Source organism: Homalodisca vitripennis, chromosome 4, assembly GCF_021130785.1.
Source record: "Homalodisca vitripennis isolate AUS2020 chromosome 4, UT_GWSS_2.1, whole genome shotgun sequence".
NCBI lineage: Eukaryota > Metazoa > Arthropoda > Insecta > Hemiptera > Cicadellidae > Homalodisca > Homalodisca vitripennis.
In genome coordinates, this window is record NC_060210.1 from 52,807,192 (window position 1) to 52,830,991 (window position 23,800).

A 23,800-nucleotide genomic window follows, 5' to 3' on the forward strand; every position below is an offset into this window, starting at 1 on the left:
TTTTAATGATTATGCTGAACATTTAATCAAACTTGTTGTTTCCTAGGAAATTCAGATTATTTTTATTCACTATACAAAAAATTACTTTATAATTAAAACATACTGTACAATTAAAAAATAATCCAAATAACCTTCATATTGACATTCAAGTTATTCATCCTCACCCAAACCGTTATTCGGCAAATGTTTTTTGAGCAAAGTAAATAATTACGTCTTCCACACTTCCATTATTACAGCTTTCAAAATAAAATGTATTTTTATTTAAACGGGAGTAGTACTTACAAGCTTAATTTTTAACTATTTTAAAATTAGCTAAACATTTTTCTTGTTACAAATATATTATTTAAAGCTGATAATTTCTTGAAATAAAGAATGAAAACATAATAGAAAATAGATTATTTTGTGTAAATAATCCAAATATGTATATTATAATTAATTTTAACATTACAGGAGACAACATGAATATATTTCTGAATGAGAACTGGCAGGAAATCATGAAGGACCTGGGGCCAGCATTTAGTGATTCTCTGGGAGAGGTATTCAAACAGACTCTGACTTCCATGGCAGACCTCGTACCCTTCCAGACTCTCTTCCCCAAGGATTGATCTCAGTACATGTGATCATCATGGCTAAGCTGTCCTGTGATCCTAGCAATGTTTGCTTTCAGTGAACTTTGAATTTAAAAGTGTTGAAGCTAAAGGTGCTAGCCCCATGGTATATTAATGGCAATTACAAATGACTCATGAAACTGAATTTAAAATTCTACATCATCAATATGGGCCACTTTAATGTTTGTTTTAATGAAATTATGCAATTTAATTACATAATTAATTACAGATTTCTATTTATTCACTTTTAATATCATATTAAAGGTAGAATATTATATAACTAAACTGAACTGGTTTTTTTTTAACATCAAGACTGAATGTTGGTTCAAAAATATAAATGATGAATATCTGGGAGGTTACAACACTGCACTGCTGATGTCACAACCCTGCTACTGCTGTCCACTCTGTAACCTTGGCTGCTGTAATCTTGTCAAGGAAAACAAGCCATTCATATTTCTTGTACAGTGTAAATAGGACTAGAATTAAACACGTTTTATAAAACAAATTTTTCTATTGAATTTATTTTTATGAATCCAGACCTTTTTACTACTATTGAATTACAAAGTTCAGTTTGATATTCTAGGATCAGTGAAAGCATCATTGAATTTTTCTTTGCGTCCTTAAGATAATTTTCCCAAGGTTAATAATTTTCCAGTGACATTTGTTTTCAGGCCTGATCTAAATTCAATCAAATTATATTGGAACGTAATAAATTATAATCCAGAACATCGACTTAAATGTTGTTGGCAAAGTAATTTGTAATTAGTCTTACATATATCTCCAGAGTAACATTTTAACATGTTTGTTCCTAAATTATTAATTGGTTCATTATAATAAACTAAATATAATTATCAGTAATTGATGAATAATAAAATATATTATAAGCCACACAGCATTCAAAATTAAAAGTACAAGTTGTATGATACAGATTGAGTGTAAATAAAAGAAAGTAGGAAAAAAGAAGACATTAGTTTACATAAAAATAACATTTATTCCAAGGTAATTGAACTGCTTGCTTGTAGTAAGTAAATAACACTTACCTCAAGACCAATTAATAAAATAACTTTACATAATTTGCTAATATTTTCTATTGTATGTACAAGTTTACAGTTGTATAATGTGGCACAAAATATACTCTGTATACGTAAACAAACAAAATACTTAATTTATTTTACTTTAGTAAAGATCCTTATCTGAAATAAATAATTAAAATATGTTGAACATATCAAACAAATCATTCATAGTAAAGAAGAATAGATATACAATTATATCTACAAATTCTCTTCTTTAACAACATTACATGCTTTTTCCTAAACGTTTTCAACTTTATTTTATTGCAAACAAAAGTTACCATACTTTAGTTTAGCTACACTTATTTAATATGTAGTTACAATTATGGCTGGGTATCTTGTAATTTAAGTGTTCAATTATATTAAATGTTCTATACATTTATATACAGGAAACAAGTGTTATCTAGTTTGAACTGTTTTATTTGACCTATATCTTCAAATACTCTAAGTAATAACAACTTTAAAAATATGTTAGTAATTGGCAGTTGCAGCTCATCATGTGAGAATTTACTAATGTGAGAGTGACTCAGTTCACCGATCTGGAGATGGTGGTGAAGTGTTGTTCATTAACATTTTATATTTACTGAATATATTCTCATCCAAACCAACAGCCATTGCTTCCAGTCGCATTTTTTTAGAATTATTTTTCAATAGTTGTGTACGCTTAATTTTTTCATGATTTTTTTTCTTGTCAGACTTTTTCTTTAATTTTTTCCTGGGTGGTTCTTCTTCAGGTTCACTCAACGGTTCTTCACTTTCTTCTGATGATTTTCCTTCTCCAGTAGAATTTGTCACACCATCTTCTACACTTTCTTCATCTTCGACAACTTCATCTTGCACAACTTCGTCTTCTTCTGAATTCAGTTTTTCTTTTTCTTTAGTTGCTTTCACAAGCTCTTTTTCAGATTCACTTTGAGATACATCTTGCTTCTGGTCATCACTGACCTCAACTTCCATATCTTCAGTGTGATCATTGCCATGACCATTCATTGTCCTAAAAATATAACAACTTTATTTGTAAAATTCCTTTTATACTTAATTAATGCATTACAAAGGAAAATTATGTATAGTTTCCATTTGTAATAGTAGCTGTAATATTCTGTAGAAATAGTTTTTACATCTACAGGGGAACTTCGTATATGCAACACCTTGATGTTTTATGAATATAATCAAGAATTAGACAGCAAGTCTCTGAAGAACTGTTGAATAATTAAAACTCACCTCCTAAAATAGAGAAGCAACCAAACGTTTTCTTTGTTCTATATTGAAATAAGTAAAATATAAATTGTCCCCCACGTAACAGCACATACTTATAAGTTATATTAAATGCAATACAAAATTAGAAGAACTGATCTATTGTCAGATAACTTGATACAGAGAGTGAAAGTCACGATTTTTAGAGTTTGACACTGGTTTAATATTAATTTATATATCTGATGATTAATTTTAAGTGTGCCAAGCTAAGAAAAGAATGATCTATGGATAAAATTATCATTTCATATTTTTAACCCATTTCATACCCTCCCATACCAAAACTAACACGGTTGATGATACATTTCCCAGGAAATTCACAATTGATTTCAAGAAAAACCAGGTTGTGTGCTTATACAATGCAAATCGACACCCGGCTCCTTGACTAATACCAAAATTACACTCAACAAATTTATTATAAAAAGATGACAAACATAAAAAAGAAAACACAGATTGAATTATACTTAATTCATCTGCTCTGGTGTTTTCTCACGTATACTTTTGTATTAATTCTTGTTCAAAATAGGTGAGAGATAACTATAATATCTTAAATTATTTTACTTTATTACACTTTATGTTAACACTCAAATTAATTCTGTTTACCTTTCTTAGAAAATATTGTTTTGCACATGTCTTGTGCAAACACTCAAAAACAAATTAATACGATCACAGTTCTCAAACTGTTAATGATGTCCAGGAAAATAGCCAAAATATATATATATAGTGAAACTTCCAAGTTAAACTCGAAAGATAAACAACTCCTCTTCCTTATCATCAACGTTTTTAGCATCTTTAATTAAACAGGTCTCAACATATTCTAGTCAGTAAGTGTACCGTACTCTCAAATCAGCCAATTGTCTAATGTCATAGATACCAACTAATCACTGATTTTGGAAGGAGTGGAATAACATACTGAGATGTATGTCACAGTAAGTAATATTCAGAAAACATGAAGTGATGTGTGTGCATTGCATAATAATCACCACACAGATACATTATTTTATGCATTTTCCAATAGTGAGGGAGAAACAAAGTTGTTCGTGGCTAACTTGGACATTATCTCAAGATAGATCTAAATGTAAGGTGCATACATTAATCCTAAGTGTTATACAACTTAGTTTGCACATTAATGATCTAAACCCACTTTAATACCTGACTTTTAAGGTTGTTGAAATAAATCGGTATCTAAGTATAACAACGTCTACATTCTTAGTAAAAAGATTTCCACAAAGAGAAAAGCAAAATTACTTACTTCAGAATTACCTTTTACGATTAAATAAGGTTTTAATAAGAGATTTGTACACCATCTTTAGTGCCAATTATGCTTTTAGTTTATATTTGATGTAGATAAGTAATTACTCACCCTTTCCTGGCATTTGATTTCACACAGTGAGTTTTCTGGAACTGTGTCAAGGACTGCGAGAGATTTTGCCAATCAACATCAGGTAGCCAATTTTTGCTTTGAATAAAAGAAAAGGCTTTCCTCAGAAAAGCCACAAACTTTGGCTGTACTCGATCAAAAGGTTCTTCCAACATCTAAAAACATTTTTCATTTGAACATTGATTTGAGAAATAGTAATGGAGAATATTACCTAATAATAAAATACATATTAAAATTATAAGAAAAAATGTTGATTTTTACAATTTATACGATACGTTACTTGCATAACAGCAGTAAATAAATGCTCTTTTCAAAACATGTTTCAGTTAAATATTTCTTCATGTAATGACATAACGAGTTTCAAGCAAGGAGGGCTAAAAAAGCACAATAGAGTAGCTTGTAACTGCTTAAAACATTGATTTGGTGGAAAAGGAGGCAATGAAAGTTGAGTACATCTAAACAATTAATTATGAATTTGGGTTTAAAAAGATAAATATATCTGAATCACTCGAAAAAAGGGAATAGTAAAAAAGTAGTAATCATTAGCCTAATTTTTACATTTCCACAAATGCATTCTAAACATCAATGGATATTTAACTTTTATTTCTATTAATATTATTTACGTTTCAAATGTTAGTTGTAGGAAATTTTCAACTGAATAGAATAGAATATTCTTTATTGCACATATTCTTGGAGAACAGGGCAAAAACTCATGTTTATGTTACAATTGGTGTAATGAGTTAGTGTTTGTCAAAAAATTGTGTGTTCTACATTGAACAAATTCTTGGATGGTTGTAAATTGGTCGCTCCAGTAGCCAGTTTCTCAAGGAGGCTTTGAAGTTCTTTTTCTGGCAGTCCTTCTTAGGGATTCAGGTAGAATGTTGAAGAACATTGCTCCTCGATAAGAAGGTTTCCTCTCAAATAAGCTGAGATGATGTTGATTTAGGAGAAAGTTGCTCCTGTGTCTAGTGTTATAGGAGTGTCCGTCTCCAGTCCTTGCTTGCCCTGATTTGATTGTATAGAGGATTGTCTCTTGGATGTAGAGTCCTACTACAGTCAGAATTCTCAGTTCTTTGAAGGCTGTTCGGCATGTGTCAAGTGGTCCTAGTCCTTTTAGAGCTCTAATTGTCCTTTTTTGTAGAAGCAGCACCCTTTGGAGATTTGAGATTGTCGTGCCTCCCCAGGCTATCAGGCCGTATCTCAAGTGAGATTCAAACGAGTAGTATGCTGTCATAGCTACATCAGTGTTGCTGATTTGTGCAATTCTCCTTATTGCGTAAAGACTGCTATTTAGTTTTTGACAGAGCTGGTTGATGTGTAGTTTCCCAAGATAAATTTCGGTTCAAGGTGAGTCCTAAATATTTTCCGAATTCTATTGTAGTTACTTCTGGGAGACCATGATAGTTTATTTTGAGTAGCTGTAAAAATTAGTTGTTGGGTTTTTGATTCATTTAAAACCAAATCATTTAGGTTGCAATATTGTTTAGAGCCATATTGAAAGCTACAAAGGAGTCAATGTCTAGTTGATCTTTGTTTTTGTTTTGCTACAATAAGGGCTGTATCATCGGCGTACATTACCATTTCACAATAGTTTTGAAGGTATTTCTGGAAAGTCGCTAGTCAGAAGGATATACAATACGGGTCCAAGAAACAGAGCCTTGCGGCACTCCCTCTGCTTACTGGTAGTGGTTCAGATTTTTACTTTTTTGACCGTGTTGTGTGTAGTGTAAGTAATTTACACAATATGTGTCCTATTGCTGAGGTAGCTCTTGAACCAGTCTATTTCTTTGTCAATGATTCCCAGAGTTTGCAGTTTTTTTGTAATGAGCTTGTGGTCTAGACAATCGAAGGCCTTGGTAAAGTCCAAAAGTATACTTGTGGCTAGATATCCTGCTTCCAATTTATCAATGATGGTTTCAATTAGTTGGACCAGTGCTGTTGCTGTAGATCTGTCTTTTACAAAACCATGTTGTCTCGGAGTAAGAAGGTGGTGCTGTTTGAGATGGTCCAGTAGTCTAGTTAGCACTACTCGCTCCAGGATTTTGGAAAAAGTGGAGATAAGTGAGATTGGCCGATAACTGGTGGCTTCATCAGTTGCTCCAGTCTTATATTTTGGATAAATTTTTGCGAGTTTCAACCCGCTGAGAACAGTCCCTTGTAAAAGTGATTTGTTTATAATAGTTGTTAGTGGAGTGATAATTTCATGTTTGTATTGTTTGACCAATTTAGAAGATATTTCATCGTCTCCTGTTGATGTTTTTGGATTTTAAGGTGTCTATGATGTTTCCGACTTCTATTTCATTTGTCTCCTGGAAAATTAGTCTTGGTATTTGGGCTTTGTAATTTGGTTCTATTGTGTGTGTTGTTCGTTGTTCATTTCCTTTGGTATCAAGTGTTCTGTCAGCAATTGTAGCAAAGAAGCTATTTAAGTAATTGGCAATGTCTATTGAGAGTCTGATTGCATAGTCCTATATGTTTAAGCGTTCAAGTTGAGTTTTTTCTAATCTCTCTTTTCTTTCATTATTAAATCACTTTCCACATGGCTTTTGATTTGTTGTCAGATCTTTCAATGTAGGAGGAGTTAAGCTGTTTTCTTAGTGTTTTTAGTTTTAAGTCGTAGGATTTTCTCCTTTGGGCTGTTTCTTTTTTATCGTCAGGATGGCACGTAATGTGTTCTCAATTTAGTGCCTCTAAGTATGTGTTTTTTAGCGCCTGGCTTTCATCATCCCATACATTCTTGGTGGGATTTCTTTTATGTTTTACTATTTTGAGAGGGCAGGCTATGTTCATTGCAGATTGGGAGGATCCCATGAAACGCTTTATAAGCAGCATCCACATTGTCTGTGAGCATAACTTGTGACCAGTCCTGTGCTTGTAGATTCTACCTCAGTTCTTCTACGGTTCTTGTGTTAAATTGTCTTCTGTATGATTGTGTCTGCGTGGGGCTTGTCATGTTTGTAGAGATAAAGCATAACTGGGCAGTGTGATCTGAGAGGCCTGTTTTTTAGCACTCTGGTTGATATTTCAGTTTCGTTAATGTTTGTGCATATGAAATCTATAGAAGTCTTGCTGTGACTGGTTAATTCTTGTAGGGGTAGGTGAAGTCTGCTCAGTCCATAGCCGTGAATCATATTGTCCAAGTTTCTTCTGTCGTTGCTTGTCACCAGGTTGTCTACATTGACATCCCCTATTACGAGTACCGGGTTTTTTAAAAGATGTTATTTTGTCCAATTCAGATAATAAAAATATCTAATGCTTCTTCCAAGTTGCTACTAGGTGGCCTGTATATAACCTAAAAGGTGCAAGAATCCTTGTTTCATCTCAATTTTCAGAAGGATGGTTTCACATATAAGTTCTGATGTGGTTCCTGATAAGGATATTACTGTAATTTTATTTTTAAGGTTTAAGTTTGCAAAGACAGCCACTCCACCTTTTCTGTGTTGTTGTCTAATTAAAGCTGCCTATAAGTCTGTAGCCAAGGATTCTAGTGCTCTCCAGCTTTTCGTTGTTTAAGCCATGCTCAGTAAGTATTAGTAAGTCTGGTTTGTTGTTGTGGAGAAAATGAGCAAGTCTGTCGGTTTTGTTCTGAAGGCCGTCAATATTTTGGTGTGCAGTCATAAGTTTCTGGTGCTTATTTCTAGGTTTGGAAAAATTTATATTTTGGGGGATTTTGATTTATTTTTGGTTCTTGTGCTGTTGCTAATTTCGGCTCAGCTATGTCCTTGTGAACTTGATTTTGGTTTTGTCTAAAAAAGTGTCAAGTTGGTGGGTCGCATCCTGTGAAGAGGTTTGAGTCTGAGGTCCTGGTTGTGTAGGAGACTGGTAAGGCATATATGAGGTGGCAGTTTCACATAATGCAGGGGGTTTGCCGTATTTTTTTTACATTGATAAATGTTAATACTGTCCTTGTACTCATCAATGTGTTGAAGAACTCCTCGATACTTTCTCCTTCTTTTCTGATTTTTGCTAAAGCTGGTGTTTTGGGGGTGGAGCAGCAGAGCTTTTCTTTTATGTTAGGTTGGAAATGTTCTTCCACCGGTGCCTTGGGAAAACTTCCTCTGCTCCTGATAGTGGTACAAGTTCTATGTGAAGTATAGTGGTTGATTTGGGGTTGTCTAGTATTGGGAGATTATTCATAACTTGGTTAGAGTCGAGGAGGGTTTTGGTTGGGATGAGGAGAGATGTTGCAGTTTCTGCATTTCCAGTTTGATATCTCTTTTCTTTGTGAGTTTTGTCACTTGTCTTTCTGTAAGATTCACACAACCACCATGGTACCAGAGGTTGCAGGTGCCTGTGCATAAAATACTGGAGTATTTTACCCCAATACCCACACTCGCCACAGGGGTAGTTTCTAGCCTTTGCTCTGGTGTTTTGGCAATATCTGGTTGTGTCCTTTTACAGTGGGGCTGTGTGAACGGATAAAACAGCGAAGTAATGATTTCCGCTCCTTCAATTTAGTGGTGGCAATATGCAGCACAGATGTTTTGGTGTTATTGCAGTTCTGAGTTGCAGTAGGATTGTCAACAGGTAAGAATAAATAACAAGTATTTATCTGAGAATTTTGTCAATGTAGTAATAAATATAAAAATCAATATTTATTGCTATTGTAGTGTTGTCAGGGTTCAGTTAAAATCTTGAAGTAGTCAATATATGGTTATTATTTTAAGAATTGTCAGGTGTTCTAAAAATAAAAGGGCTGTCAGGAAAGCATCCGATTTTTATATTACTCAAAAACTAGCATACTGTTTGCAATGAAATTTCAGTTTCCTTCAAAGTAGTGTTCATTGTACACGATTCACTTGTTCAAATGATCCTCATACTCATTTTTGGTATTTCCAAATCTTCTTCCAACTTGCACAATGTTAAGTAATCGCTTACTGCAAATGTTAAATTTTTTGGAGGTTCTCGATGATTAGTGCTGACCAGAACACAGATCTCTATTGACAGAATCATGATCATTTTTAAAACAGTTAAGCCAAAAATTCATGAAATTTGGGAGACGTGGCTTCCCCTGAAAGGTTTGCTGAATTATTTGATTTATCTCCATTCACGTTTTCCCAAGTTTAAAACAAAACTTGATACAACATTTTCTAATAATCATATTCCGTCATTTTTTAAGAAAAAAATTCTACGAAGGCTTGGTAAACACACGCATTGAACACCAACTGACAGCTGACTTGTTAAAGGTATGAATGAGAGCTATTCTCAGTGCAAGCAGGATGGTAGAGATAATGCATGCTGAATCTGTTAATAGTAGATGCTGTAAATAAGGAGTAATTGTTCAATATCAAATACTTTCTGAACAGCCCTTGTGCAATCATATAAAAAACTAGTTATGGAAAAAATGCTTGATTTAAAATTACATCAGTAAGGTTATTTTAGAGAATATAATTAAAAATATCTTTTCTGACACAGTCAAATGGAAGGTTGGAAGATTCTGGCGGGTCGGTGTGTTTTGTTCAATACGTTGGCTACAACAGATGCCCTGATGTGTACTGGATGGTTAAGTATACTGAATATTAATCAGTATACACTAGCAGTGAGTGTTAACTACATGTATTATAGTTAGACAGTTACTGTACAGTATTTTAAACCTTTCACTGCTGGTTTATTCTGTGTGATACTTAGTACCGGTACTCTTAACAGCCCAGTACGCACAAAGGCGTCTGCCACAGTCAATGTGTTAATCGTATTGAAATATCTAACTGAGAATGCATTGATAGTTTTGAAGGTTCACTTGTACAACATTGATGGTATAGTGATTCTAATGGTTGGAATGCCGACAAACTCATGATACTTAAATTAATTTAAGCAACTCCATCATCTTGAAGTTTTATAGATTACAATCATTATAAGCATATGAAGCGATTTCCAAACACATAGACTATGGTTGCAAATAGTTATCATACAATTCTCATAACTCTCAGTATGGCTGCTGTTATTACTGTAAAACAAATATTGCAAGACCTTGCATTTTCTAAACACTTTTTTTATTTTGCGCTATAAAACTAATAACAAATATAACAGTTCCTTGTTTTGTAACATTTGGTCTAAATTATTACATTGTTGAACTAAAAATTTGTCACAATGTCAAACGAACGCCACCTTGAAAATTTTCATTTGTTAAGACTGATTTATAATAATAACTTATACAAGTGTAAGCAAATACATGTTTACCAAGATTAGTTTCACTCTGTGAGAAATTATGGCACTTATGGTGCACACCCATATTGTTGTAAATTACCTAAGATTTCAAAAATATTTTCCACTTTGCTTTATGATGACAGAGATATAACCATGACAATTCCATACTTAGATGGTCACAATCTTTAAACATTAAAAGATGTATAAAAAAATGTGTTCACTATAAAATTTGTTTGAAAATGCTTAATTTCTCAAAACATGCATACAAATTTTGATCTTAAATATGAATGACCACCATCTTGAAACTTTTTATTGGTTAAGAAATCAATACAAAAAATTTCAAAAATCAAGACAATTTATAGTATTTTATGATATATAACTAACATAGAAATTATAGGCATTAAAATCTTAATCAAATTAACTCACATCACCTGACATTAATGTCCAGGATGACCAAGATGACTAAAGACGGTTAATACACCATACCAGGGTGTCATATATCGGTACCAGTAGGATGATGTGGGTTTAAAAAAAATACTAGCCTTTTGAAAAATTTTTCATGATCTGTAGGTATTAAACTCTATTAAATACAGTATATACATGCCCATTACAATATATGTACAGAAAAGTTATCAAACCACCAATGAGGTTTTTTCTGTAACTATTTAGGTAACTATCAAACAAAAACAAAATAAGTGCCATCGGTTTATAATATCTACAGAATGTACAATTGTGATGTAAACATGAAGCGAGCATTTTTTTTTTTTTTTTTTTTCTTTTTTTTTTTTTTTTTTTTTTTTTGTTCTCTTACAAGAAGCTTATAAATTGGACTTAGTCCTGTAAGAACCTTTGCGCTGCTTCCGGAGTGACAGGATATTCAGGATGGGTAAGGTTAGGGAGTAGGGGCCACCTCCTATCGAGATCCATGAGGAAGAATTAGGGCACTACATCTCAAAGTCATCCCGGAAGAAGGGGAGGCCAGCTCTGAACCAGCCTCTCCAGTCAAAGTAGGCAGGGGGTGGCACACCCTTGTTGAGGTTAACAAGAACCTCTCAGGTAAGGGAACAAACCCCACCAACTCCAACAGTCATCTTCCACAGTAGACTAAACCTATCGAATTGCCCATGAACCCCAGAATCTCAAAATTTGCGGTTAGTGATGTGCCGCTACTGGACATCCATAAGATTGCCCAGATTGAAGTGGCACATCGGCTTTTGCTGTGCCCAGTGGTGGGTTCAACTGGTAGGTATAAACCAGCCAGAAGTGATCCCTGTTGGGTAGAAGTGAATATATGAACATACATTTAAAATTCTAAATGGTGTTTTAGTGAATGGAGGAGGAGAGGTTACCAGATGTGGTTGCAAATCAAGAATCAAGAATATTGCACTGTGTGGTAGGACGTGCGCTGAATACGATGCCAAAGTCATTGAGAGGGTGAGTAAATACTTATATGGCATATAACTTTTGCTATAGCAATTGTAATATGATTAACCCTTTCAGGGCCAGGACCAAATATGAGATGTTGCAAAATTTTTTCACATATCATATCCCCTTGTGACTAGTCAAAAGTGCCAGGCTAAAATTGGTGATTTTGCAGTCTCTTAGATTAAAATTTATAACGTTTCATAAAAATTAGAGAATGACCTAAAAGTTGCACCAAATTACTCGTATAGATATATACTATCAACAAAAAAATATATAGATGTAGTTTTAAGTAATTTAAAATAAAAAAAAAAAATAATGTTTTAATGGATTACATAAAAATTTTTTTATTTTTTTTATTTTTGTTGTAAATAACTAAAAAAGGAAAAATAATTTTATTGTGGGAAGCTATGTTATTATATTGTACATTTAGAAAGGAACAACCATACAAAATTTTGTGTTATTTCTCTCATAAATAAATGTTTTATGACACATTTTGTATAAATACGCATAATTGTACTTCGCAACATTTTATAAATAATACAGCAACTGACTCTTACACTGCAAGAAACTTAAAATAAATATTCACATTATGGATCTACCGGTAAACAGATGATTGTAGGATCCATAAACAGTTTCAATATAGTTAAAAGCAACATTTACCAAGAAATATTAATTTACACAATTTTATTTGAAATTTATTAACACTTTTTCTATTTACAAATATGCTACTTACAATTTCACTCCCGTGAGATCGCAAATTGTCAGTCATTGTAACTACTACACACAATAGCTAAGCAGGTAATCACTAACACTACTAATATTTACAACCACAAAATAAAATAATGAAGAAGAATCCAGCATACAATAGTACGATTACACTAAAGCATAAAGAATTAACAACAATAGATCGAGTCAGCTGATAATGTCACGTGACAATTACGAAATAAAAATGCATAGACCTCCAAAATAAAAATGATATTGATATTAATTATCTACAAATATACCAGGGAATAAAAAAACATAAAACTTTAATCATTTGACGTCGTATTTATTTTAGAACACGACGAATATCAAGGCGGCAATATATTGCCGCCTGGCACTTTTCAGACACGATCTATGGCGGCAATATATTGCCGCCTGGCACGGAAAGGGTTAAACAAATGGAATAGTATGGGACAACTGCAGGTATTAGTCACAAACAAATGTTTAAAAGAAAATCAGCCTGTCTTTTTCATAAAAAAAATCTTATCCTCAAAGTAACTGTGAAGCTCAAGAAACACAACTATGAATTTTGGGAACTCTGTCAAAGATTAAAGCTGTTTTTTAAATAAACTATATGATTTTTGCAAATACTTGATTTTTAGTTTTTAAAAATTACCTATTTTGTGTTTCCATAATAAAAATAAGGTAAAATATGTCAAAGTTATTATAAATTTTAGTATTAATTTGTTTTCAGGAATAAGAAAACCAATATTCTCAACAATGCTATGTAATATTTCTAGATAATTTTAAGTGATTGTAATGAAAAATGGCACTTTTCAGACACGATCTATGGCGGCAATATATTGCCGCCTGGCCCGGAAAGGGTTAAACAAATGGAATAGTATGGGACAACTGCAGGTATTAGTCACAAACAAATGTTTAAAAGAAAATCAGCCTGTCTTTTTCATAAAAAAATCTTATCCTCAAAGTAACTGTGAAGCTCAAGAAACACAACTATGAATTTTGGGAACTCTGTCAAAGATTAAAGCTGTTTTTTAAATAAACTATTTGATTTTTGCAAATACTTGATTTTTAGTTTTTAAAAATTACCTATTTTGTGTTTCCATAATAAAAATAAGGTAAAATATGTCAAAGTTATTATAAATTTTAGTATTAATTTGTTTTCAGGAATAAGAAAACCAATATTCTCAACAATGCTATGTAATATTTCTAGATAATTTTAAGTGATTGTAATGAAAAAGCTACATCTAATTACTACATACCTTTATGAAGTCTTTGTACAATCGTTTTGACACTTTTCTCATTAAATCCAAATGGTCATCAGCTGAGTCTTGGAGTATGCGATTTGTTTTCCAAAATATCATTAGAAATTCTAGTGCCTTGCTCCTTCTAAACGGGTGTACATTATGGTCAAACACATAGTGGGGTAGTTTAGGTAGAAGAGTCAAGACTAGTGGTACATTGAGAGCAAACAAACCTTCAAACAAACCCACTGTCAGCAGACAATCCCTAAAACATAAAATCAGGTTTATTTATGTAGCCATGCTATCTAATAATCCATGCATTCAATACAAATTAGATTAAAAACTCCAATAATTGACAATGGATAGCTAAAATGAGCATTTGTTTTATTGAAGAGATCCTTAATTCTTATAAACTTTTTGGGATGACTACTTTTCCAATGAGAGATATGAGACAAAGGCCCCTATAGAAGGCACCATGCAGCGCTACCTATTTATTTAAATACAGTTTATAATGATTCAAAGTAAAAAAAGAGTTCTCTGCCAATTTTATTTCATACACAATGTTATCATAGTGTCGGCTTTAGCCAAGTTTGAATAAAGAGTGAGATAAACACATAGCTTTCACACTGAAACTAAAATATGGATGAATAATTTTTAGAACTAATAATGATACTTTTGAAATCATAGTTTATACTGAATTCAAATAATAATAATAGAAAATTATTGTGTTATTCAAGTTGTAGCATCAGCAACATTTTAATAGTAACACAATATAGCTATGGTGGGAAGGGTTGATTCTATGCGAATATTCAGTTCAGCTCCATTTCACCTTCCGCTTAGTGCATTATCTGATATTTGACACTGTCTGTAAATATCTGTCTCAAGAGATCCAAATAAAATCGGTGGTGAAGAAATTCAAAACAAACTCTTTGTATCATTTGAGCATCAGAGATGCCTCTTTATCCTAAGTTTTTACTTTATTTTTTAGTCTGGCTGTCTCTGATGTTGAAAAAGTCAAAGTCAAAATCTCTTTATTTACATAGTCTTCAAGACTAGTAGTGGCATGATGTAATACATAGTAATACAGTGAAACAAGTAATAGAACTAAAGTAAAAATTCCACACTTAATCTTTTGTCTTTATAAACATGGTTGTCTCCAATTGTAAAATTCGTTCAAGGAATAAAGTTCTTGCAGCCAGGATTTTAAATGTCTTCTAAAATGAAGGTGGTTGGTTGTCTTTATTTCCTCTGGCAGTAAGTTCCATATTTTTGCTCCAGCGTAACTCGATTTCTTCTCAGTGGATGTTAGTCTGTGTACTGGGAGGCAGAAGTTTCTCATATTTCTGTTGTTCTGTTGTTGATATTGTACTCCGCTGCGTGCAGTTTCAGGTGTATTAATGTAGACATACGTAGCAGTTTCCAGAATATAAAGGTTGATGACTTTAAGAATCTTCAGTTCACGGAAAGCTCCTCTACAGGTTTGTCTAGGTGGTAATGTCCCCAGTATTCTGATGGCTCTTTTTTGTAGAGTTAAGACACGTTGAATGTTTAACATAGTGGTTCCACCCCAAACAACAATACCATACCGCAGGTGGGTTTCAAAGAGAGCGTGAAATGCAGTCTTGGCTGTAGTTAAATTGCTTATGGACATCATTCTACGCATCACAAATAATCCTGAACTTAGTTTACTGCAAAGGAAATTAGTATGGGGAGTCCAGGATAAACTGTAATCTATTATAATGCCAAAATATTTGGTTGAGGTAACTTCTTCAAGATCAGGGAGTCGCCCTACGGTCTTTCTGTCTCTCCCAAATATTAGTTGTTGACTTTTACTTTCGTGCGGAAGTGGCGGGGTCTTCATACCCCAACACATGTGCCAAGCCAGAGCGTCCACGAAGCACACGCACAGCCACCTTCTCTCTTCTAAAGTGCTGTATTTTTCGTGCGCGTGCACCTGGGAACTGCCTGATCCAAACCTTGTCTTCTTTGATAATTCCGATCAGGCTGAGCTGATCTGGCGGGCTTTCTGTAAATTATCCCACAACATTCAATTTTTTCTTTTGTTACTACTCTCACCTGTCGGGTAATCTTCCCAACAATCTATCTTAAACTATCCTAAATCTAGATTTCCTTCTGTATCCAAGCCAAGGTGGAACAGCATATGCCGAGGACTGCGTGATCAAGGGAGAGCTTGGTCGTAAATATGCGAACTCTGGTTACCTGGCGACCTCCAGTTTAAACCTAGCCTTCCCCAAGTAGAGCGGGACAATGCTTGGGGTGACCTTTAGATCTCCGCTACTCGTGGGAACACAAATGAGTACACAATTTAAAAACCTACAAACAAAAACCAGAGAGCTCTTGTAGCACTCAAAAAGTAATTGAAAATTCACAAAACATAGAGGGATTGATGATGGGCTCTGACCCTAGCAAACCCAAAAAACAGGCGGACTTCCTAGTAGAAGTCCTAATACCTCCGACTTGGTCAGAGTCGAAACTGATGAAGAAGATGCAATACTGGAGGATGATCACCAGAAGGAAGAGGGAGCAAAAGTCGAGAGACAGCTCCCAGTACTGCCTAAACTATGTGGAGCTGCCAGGAAACGGCCTTAAAACCAATTCCAGAAGAAAAAAAACAAACAATTGAACAAACAAAAGGAGGGAAAGAAACCAAATAGACCTCACTCTGATGGATCCACTCCGGAAGCCCATCGGAGGAAGAAAACAAAGAACGAAGGAAGACAGGGGGAACACAAGGAGCAATCTGGACAACCCCAGAAACCTTCTTACAAACAAGCGGTTAGCAGGTATAAGGGTGGGGGTTCTACACTCCAATTTTCCTGAGACCCTACTCACAACGGAACAGATGGAGGAGATCCAGAGCTTCATCCTGGAAGCTATCGTGGAGGAACAGGAGGGTCCCTACTCTCCAAGATTCTACGGTATTAACAGGAGACAAGGGGTTCTGATCTTCACCTGTGAAAACACCGAAACAGCTGAATGGCTTAAAGGAAAGCAAGACTCCCTCAAGCCTTGGGAAGGGGCCAGTCTGAAGATTGTACCAGAGGAAGAAATCCCTCGTGCGAGAATTGCGACTGTCTATCTTCCTGATAGTATACACGAAACCACCGACAAGATAATGAAGTTCCTAAAAGGACAAAATAAAGAGCTATCTGTCGGAGAATGGAATGTTCTGCGTAGGAGCGACGAGGGGAAGTCTGTACTACTCACCCTGGCAGTCGACTGCGCCACAGCAAAGGGTTCTGATCTTCACCTGTGAAAACACCGAAACAGCTGAATGGCTTAAAGGAAAGCAAGACTCCCTCAAGCCTTGGGAAGGGGCCAGTCTGAAGATTGTACCAGAGGAAGAAATCCCTCGTGCGAGAATTGCGACTGTCTATCTTCCTGATAGTATACACGAAACCACCGACAAGATAATGAAGTTCCTAAAAGGACAAAATAAAGAGCTATCTGTCGGAGAATGGAATGTTCTGCGTAGGAGCGACGAGGGGAAGTCTGTACTACTACTCACCCTGGCAGTCGACTGCGCCACAGCAAGGGGTTCTGATCTTCACCTGTGAAAACACCGAAACAGCTGAATGGCTTAAAGGAAAGCAAGACTCCCTCAAGCCTTGGGAAGGGACCAGTCTGAAGATTGTACCAGAGGAAGAAATCCCTCGTGCGAGAATTGCGACTGTCTATCTTCCTGATAGTATACACGAAACCACCGACAAGATAATGAAGTTCCTAAAAGGACAAAATAAAGAGCTATCTGTCGGAGAATGGAATATTCTGCGTAGGAGCGACGAGGGGAAGTCTGTACTACTCACCCTGGCAGTCGACTGCGCCACAGCAAACAAACTTGAGAAGGAGGGTCCATGGATCGGCTACAAGTTTGGAAAAGTTCAGCTTAGACTGAAAAATAAACACCAAGGAAACACAGAAAAACCCACAAGGGAAGAGGAGACTTCAGAGAAATCTGAGACGGTTACCAGGGAAAAAAGCACCGCTGAAGAGATGGAAGTGGAGGAGGCCACGAAGGTGTCAGAGCAATCTGTACATACCTTACCTGAAAGGTCTACTCCATAAGCCAGTGCAGCGGTCGAAGACGAAAAACCAACATGTTCTCTCTTCTTGAAGAGGGGACCTTCTCTCAAAGGACCATCCGTCTCAGCTTGAGGAAGAAAAGGGGACAAAGTCTCCAAACAATCCAAAAGAAAAGGAAAGGGGATGGACCACCAGGGGGAGGTGGGAAAAAGGCGTAAGTATGCGCCTAATACAGATAAACCTACACCATGCAAAGGGCGCAACTGACATCTTGCGAAGAAGGTTTATCTCAACAGGCCTGGATATCGCCCTAATCCAGGAACCTTGGATCAATAGAGGTTGCATCAGAGGACTGACGACTCAGGTAGGTAATCTCATATATGATCGAACAATTGAAAACCCAAGAACTTGTATTCTAACTTCAAAACTAATAACAGCCTTTCCTATTACAGATCTAATAACAAGAGATCTGGTGGCGGCTACAGTGAAAGTGGCTTCACTGCAAGGGGTCAGAAAGGTTACTATAGCCTCAGCCTACTTCCCCAACCCGTCAACAAGCTGCCCACCGAAAGAAATAGAAAGACTATTGCAGAGCTGCAGAGACAGAGGTTCGGCCCTCATTCTCAGTTGCGACTGCAATGCTCACCATACATATTGGGGAAGCACAAATATAAACCAAGGAGGGGAGGAACTTCTACAGTTTATGTTCAGCAATGACCTAGTGTTAGAAAATAGAGGGTCAAGCCCAACCTTTATAACTAGAAATAGGAAAGAAGTCCTAGACATAATCCTATCTACAGGACTCAAAAACATAAACATTGTAAGGTGGCACGTCTCTAAGGAGGCCTCACTATCGGACCACTGCCCAATTAGGTTCGACATAGAGGAGATAGGGGAAAGATACATGACCCACAGGGTTCCTAAATCTACCAACTGGAGAGGATACCGAGAGTCCCTAGTAGAAGAGTTGGAAGAAATAGGACCCTTCCAGAAAAATGAATTTGAATTAGAAAGGTCTGCACAAATAGTAGAGCAAGCTATAATAAAGGCCTACGAGAAAAACTGCCCTCCAAGGCAAAACTGGTTGAAGAAGGATGTGCCGTGGTGGACTGGGAGGTTGGAGACATTAAGAAACAAAACTAGGAAATTATTAAAATGGGCAAAAAGGACAGATGATTGGCTCCCTTATCTACAGCCCCAAAATGAATATAAAAAAGAACTTAGAACGAATAAAAGAAGAACCTGGAGAAATTTTTGTAAAAACATTAACAGTCTTCCCGATGCATCCAGGCTTCAAAAAACTCTCCAAACGGAGCATACTAATCCTATGGGGACCCTAGTAAAGGACAATGGAGACCTAACAATGAACAGGAAGGAGACCTTAAAACTACTTCTGGAGACACACTTCCCGGGGGGTCACCTAACTTGAAATGAGGATACATATTCTCTAATCAGGGGGGGATCCAGTCGGGAGGGGGCAAAAGCCAGACAGCAGTCTAACAGACTATTCACACATGAAAGAATTAAATGGGCTATAAGATCGTTTAAGCCATTTAAATCTCCTGGGGCGGATGCAGTTTTTCCAGCCCTTCTTCAAGAGGGGCTGGATATACTATTAAATACTCTTAGCATTCTGTTTAGAAGCAGTTTTGCCTTAGGATACATACCAAAGAACTGGAGGATAGCACTAGTGGTGTTTTTGCGGAAGAACGACAGGGATCCAACAAAACCCAGTTCGTACAGACCCATAAGCCTTAACCTCCTTCATGGTGAAAACTATGGAAAAAATAATAAACAGACACATAAGGGACGTAATATTACTGGATCACCCACTTAGTCCCACACAACACGCCTACATAGAAGGAAAATCAACCACCACTGCTCTCCACAGCTTAGTGAGAGAGGTGGAGAATACCTTCGAAAAAAAGGAAGCCCTAGTCAGCGTCTTTATGGACATTGAAGGAGCTTTCGCCCGAGTAGCATATCAATCCATGGAGACTGCGATGCTACGTTTTGGAGTTTCCCCAGATGTAGTCAAATGGATAGTAGCCCTCCTAAAAAGCAGACAGGTGAAAGCTAAGTACGGAGACGAATCTGCCGCGATCACGGCCCAAAGAGGCTGCCCCCAGGGGGGAGTCTTGTCTCCTCTCCTGTGGGCGATGGTAGTGGATGATCTCCTAAGCAAAGCAGAGAAGAGAAGAATAAGGCTACTATGTTATGCGGACGACCTAGTGCTTATGATTAAAGGAAAAAACAAAGGCATGCTGGAACGCCTAATACAAACAGAACTCAACTTCATAAGTAAATGGTGTCATGGGGAAGGTCTGCGGATCAACCAATCAAAAACAAATATGATTACCTTTACCAGGAAAAGAAAATTCCAGCTAGCACAACCTGTCCTGGAGGGAATCAGCATTAACCAAACAAAGGAAGTGAAGTGCCTGGGTTTAATCCTGGATGAAAAGCTCACTTGGAACTCCCATATTAGAAATAGGATATCCAAAGCAATAATGACCCTTGGGGCCTGTAAGAGACTTTTTGGATTTAAATGGGGACTTAAACCCAAAATGATATATTGCATTTACGTAACCATAATAAAACCAATGGTCACATATGCTGCCTTAGTGCGGTGGCCGAAGGTAGAACAAACAACAGCTGCAAAAAGGCTACAGCGTCTTCAAAGGTTAGCTTGCTTAAGCATCACGGGAGCGATGAGCTCCTGCCCAACACTAGCAATGGAAGCGGTCCTGGGTTACACTCCTCTTGGCCAGGAGGTGATGAGAACAGCTGCGATGAGCGCAATGAAGCTTCTAGGAACAAAGGTAATAAATGCTACCTCCTTAGAAGGCCACATAAAAATATTGGAAAAATTTCCTGAGGCTGAAATGCTAACAGAGTAACAAGTAACAGAGTAACACTCGGTTGGGTACCGGGTCATGAAGGTATTCATTGGAATGAAAAAGCGGACATCCTCGCCAAAAAGGGAGCAGAATCCACATTGGTGGGGCCTGAGCCAGGTTGTGGGATAGCCTTCTCTAACATTAAAGCTCTGGTCAAAGATTGGGAAAAGAGGACAAGACACAAGAATTGGAGTAGAGCCTCAGGTTTAAGACTATCCAAATGGTTTATCTCTCTTTACGCTAAAGGGTGGACAGCTCTCCTAGACCAGAACAAGGAGGATATAAGACTGATATTAGGAATGTTGACAGGACATGGCCCTCTGAGGAAGAACCTTATGAAGGTAGGCCTTAGTCAGAGCAGCGAATGTAGACTCTGTGGAGAAGAGGAGGAGTCAGCGGAGCACATTTGGTTGGATTGTCCTGCCATCGTAGAGACTCGGAAAAGATACTTGGGAGCATATCTCCTCAGCCCCAAGGACATTAGAGAACAGGAGCCCTTAAATCTGATTGGTTTTTGCAAAAGCCTCGGTCTTTGAGGGCACAAATTAAAGTAAGGAAGGCGCAAAGGTCCTTTTTAGGACTAAGTGCGGGGACAAACTGTCCTCTTCCCTCAGGAAGGAAAAAAAAAAAAAAATAAATAATGGGGTGTCCAGGATAAACTGTCATCTATTATAATGCCAAAATATTTGGTTGAGGTAACTTCTTCAAGATCAGGGAGTCGCCCTACGGTCTTTCTGTCTCTCCCAAATATTAGTTGTTGACTTTTACTTTCGTTAGCAACCAAGTCATTGCCATGACAATACTGTGTTGCCATGCTTAGTGCTATAAAGCTGTCTATCTCTAATTGTTCTGGGTCAGTCTGACTTAGCAGAAGTACAGTGTCGTCAGCATACATCGTCAATTTACTAAAATCCTGCATGAAATGAGGTAGGTCATTCATGAAGAGAATAAAGAGAACAGAAGATTGATTGATTGATTCAGAGAAGATTGATCCCTGCGGCACTCCTCTAGTGATTGGGTTTGGTTTGGAGCGTGTTATATCAACTTTCCCATTTTTATTATGTTTAATCTCAACCAGTTGACTTCTATTAGATAGATAGCTAGAAAACCATTTATTAGCATTATTTTGTATTCCAAGGGTTTTTAATTTCTCTAGAAGGTGGTTGTGATCAAGACAGTCAAAGGCTTTGCTGTAATCGAGAAGTACAGTAGTGGCAGTCTTGCCTTCCTCAAGATGATCCAGAAGGAACTCCATTAAGCTGATCAAAGCAGTTGTTGTAGATTTATCCTTTAGAAATCCATGTTGGTCTGTGGCTATAAGTTTATGTTGATTAAGGTGATTGAAAAGTCTTTTTAGTACTAGTTTTTCAATAATTTTGGAGAATGTTGTTAGTAAGGATATTGGTCGATAATTTGCTGGTTCAGTTGTAGGGCCATTTTTGTATTTAGGATAAACTAGAAACTGTGCAAAGAGTTTGTTTTGAGCTTCTTGTCACCAATTTTTTGGGTCTCTTCAGATAGACGTGCATTCCAGATTCCAGGAGACAACTTTGGGACAGTGTCAGATTCAGACGCTGCACTAAGCAGAAAGTGAAATGGATCTGAGCTGAACATTAAACAGATTATCACAATTCACAAATAGATGCATACTCTTATTGGGTATTTAAAGTAATTTTTAGTCATTAGTTGTTGTAATAGTTGCGTCAAGTAGGTGAGACTTTTCTGACTCAATGTGATAACAAAGTAACAATATGTAACCTTAAATTTCATTAGGACTAGGGATGGGTCAATATCATAAACATTTCAGTCCGATACCGATACTAAATTTGTTATCTTTATGCTGAATTTGATACTTCTGCATTGTTTGTAACCAAGAATATAGATCAATAAAAAATTGAGTCGTCATCATTTCAACCTTTTTAGTGCCCTAGCAACGCTATTTGAGACAATAGACTTGTGCATGAAAAAAGTGCTGCCATTGCTTATTGAGACGCTCCAATATCAGTTAGATTTTATCTGGTATGGTTTTTTATTGGCTTTTTTATGTAATGATATGAGCCTAAGGTATCAGAATACAGTAATGTTCTATTTTGGTTTTGGTAATTTTTGTCTTTTTTTTTAATTGTTGATGGTGTTTGATAAACCAGTGTTGTGATTGTCTGACAGATTCATGGCAATGTTTTACAGAGTGCTAGAACTCATGTTTTGTTTTGTTTCTATTGTGTTAAAAAGTTGTGTTGGTGTGAAATAACTCTGTACCTTTGTTCCATTTCTTAATTTTCACCCTAAAATATTTACATTGGTAGATTATTGAATAGTTTTGATAATGTGATGAAACTAAACAGTGTTAAACCCTTTTTTCGTGGTCTTTAATTGGTTGCAAACATTGTAGTTATTGAAGTTTATAGCTGCTGTGTTTTATTTATATGAACTGGAATACAATAATAATTATAAGAAATGAATAGAAATAACTATGTAGAGGATGAAGATACACAACTGGAGTTTTAGATAAGAGTAGCCATTTTTCACTCTAGGTGGTGGTTCAAAAATCAATTTTCATAAATATTATTTAGTACTATTTTTGTTATTTTATTATTAGTCAATGAAAAGAATCTAACTAAATTCATATTAGTCTATACCCTGTATAGTGTTGAAAACTTCAATAACTATTTAAAAATTATTTTGAAAATGGTTATCCTATACTAAAACATTTGTGTATATCTATTTTTATAATTATATAATTTACTACAACTATTTATCCAAAAAAGTAGAAAGTATGAGGACAAATTTAAAAATGAAGCTTCTATAGGTGCCCAAACACTAATGTTTTCAGCTAAAATTGTCGGCAATTTACGCACATACATGGCAAATTGCTCCACCACTGAAAGAGTTAAACAAGTGTCTTGAATTAGGATTAGTTTTGAAAGTTTAATTAATTTTTCAATTGCGAAAAACATGTAGACAATACAGCAGAATAAATCAAATTAAACAAAGGGAAAAATTCTATTAT

General features: G+C 35.9%; 4 protein-coding genes across 4 annotated transcripts in view; 3 read left to right on the top strand and 1 right to left on the bottom strand.

Moving 5' to 3' along the window:
• The window catches only part of LOC124359320 (protein takeout-like), a 30,195-nt gene extending 29,082 nt beyond the window's left edge, over nt 1–1,113 (top strand). The window contains exon 6 of the mRNA XM_046811974.1: nt 451–1,113. Within this exon, the coding sequence (XP_046667930.1) occupies nt 451–605 (155 nt within the window). The 3' untranslated portion in view covers nt 606–1,113. The remainder of the gene's footprint in view (nt 1–450) is intronic.
• Nucleotides 1,114–1,579: 466 nt separating this feature from the next.
• On the bottom strand, nt 1,580–14,135 carry LOC124359322. Its single transcript, XM_046811976.1, has 3 exons — nt 13,865–14,135; nt 4,293–4,465; nt 1,580–2,672 (listed from the first exon to the last, which is right to left on the bottom strand). Exons 1-3 carry the CDS (start codon nt 13,964–13,966, stop codon nt 2,210–2,212), a joined length of 738 nt encoding a protein of 245 aa, XP_046667932.1. The 5' UTR covers nt 13,967–14,135; the 3' UTR covers nt 1,580–2,209.
• A 2,397-nt stretch (nt 14,136–16,532) lies between these two features.
• On the top strand, nt 16,533–17,123 carry LOC124361020. The gene has a single exon (XM_046815056.1). It carries the CDS (start codon nt 16,533–16,535, stop codon nt 17,121–17,123), a length of 591 nt encoding a protein of 196 aa, XP_046671012.1.
• A 206-nt stretch (nt 17,124–17,329) lies between these two features.
• On the top strand, nt 17,330–22,048 carry LOC124361021. Its single transcript, XM_046815057.1, has 2 exons — nt 17,330–17,830; nt 21,947–22,048. Exons 1-2 carry the CDS (start codon nt 17,330–17,332, stop codon nt 22,046–22,048), a joined length of 603 nt encoding a protein of 200 aa, XP_046671013.1.
• The last annotated feature ends 1,752 nt before the right edge of the window (nt 22,049–23,800 follow it).

Coding starts and splice junctions, on each gene's coding strand:
- LOC124361021 (XM_046815057.1), top strand. CDS start 17,330: ATGTTCTGCGTAGGAGCGACGAGGGGAAGTCTGTACTACTACTCACCC. Junction 17,831..21,946: donor CTTCAGAGAAATCTGAGACG/GTTACCAGGGAA, acceptor TAATTTCTCTAG/AAGGTGGTTGTGATCAAGAC.
- LOC124359322 (XM_046811976.1), bottom strand. CDS start 13,966: ATGATATTTTGGAAAACAAATCGCATACTCCAAGACTCAGCTGATGAC. Junction 4,466..13,864: donor TGTACAAAGACTTCATAAAG/GTATGTAGTAAT, acceptor AAATGTTTTTAG/ATGTTGGAAGAACCTTTTGA. Junction 2,673..4,292: donor AAATCAAATGCCAGGAAAGG/GTGAGTAATTAC, acceptor TTATATTTTTAG/GACAATGAATGGTCATGGCA.
- LOC124361020 (XM_046815056.1), top strand. CDS start 16,533: ATGGATCCACTCCGGAAGCCCATCGGAGGAAGAAAACAAAGAACGAAG.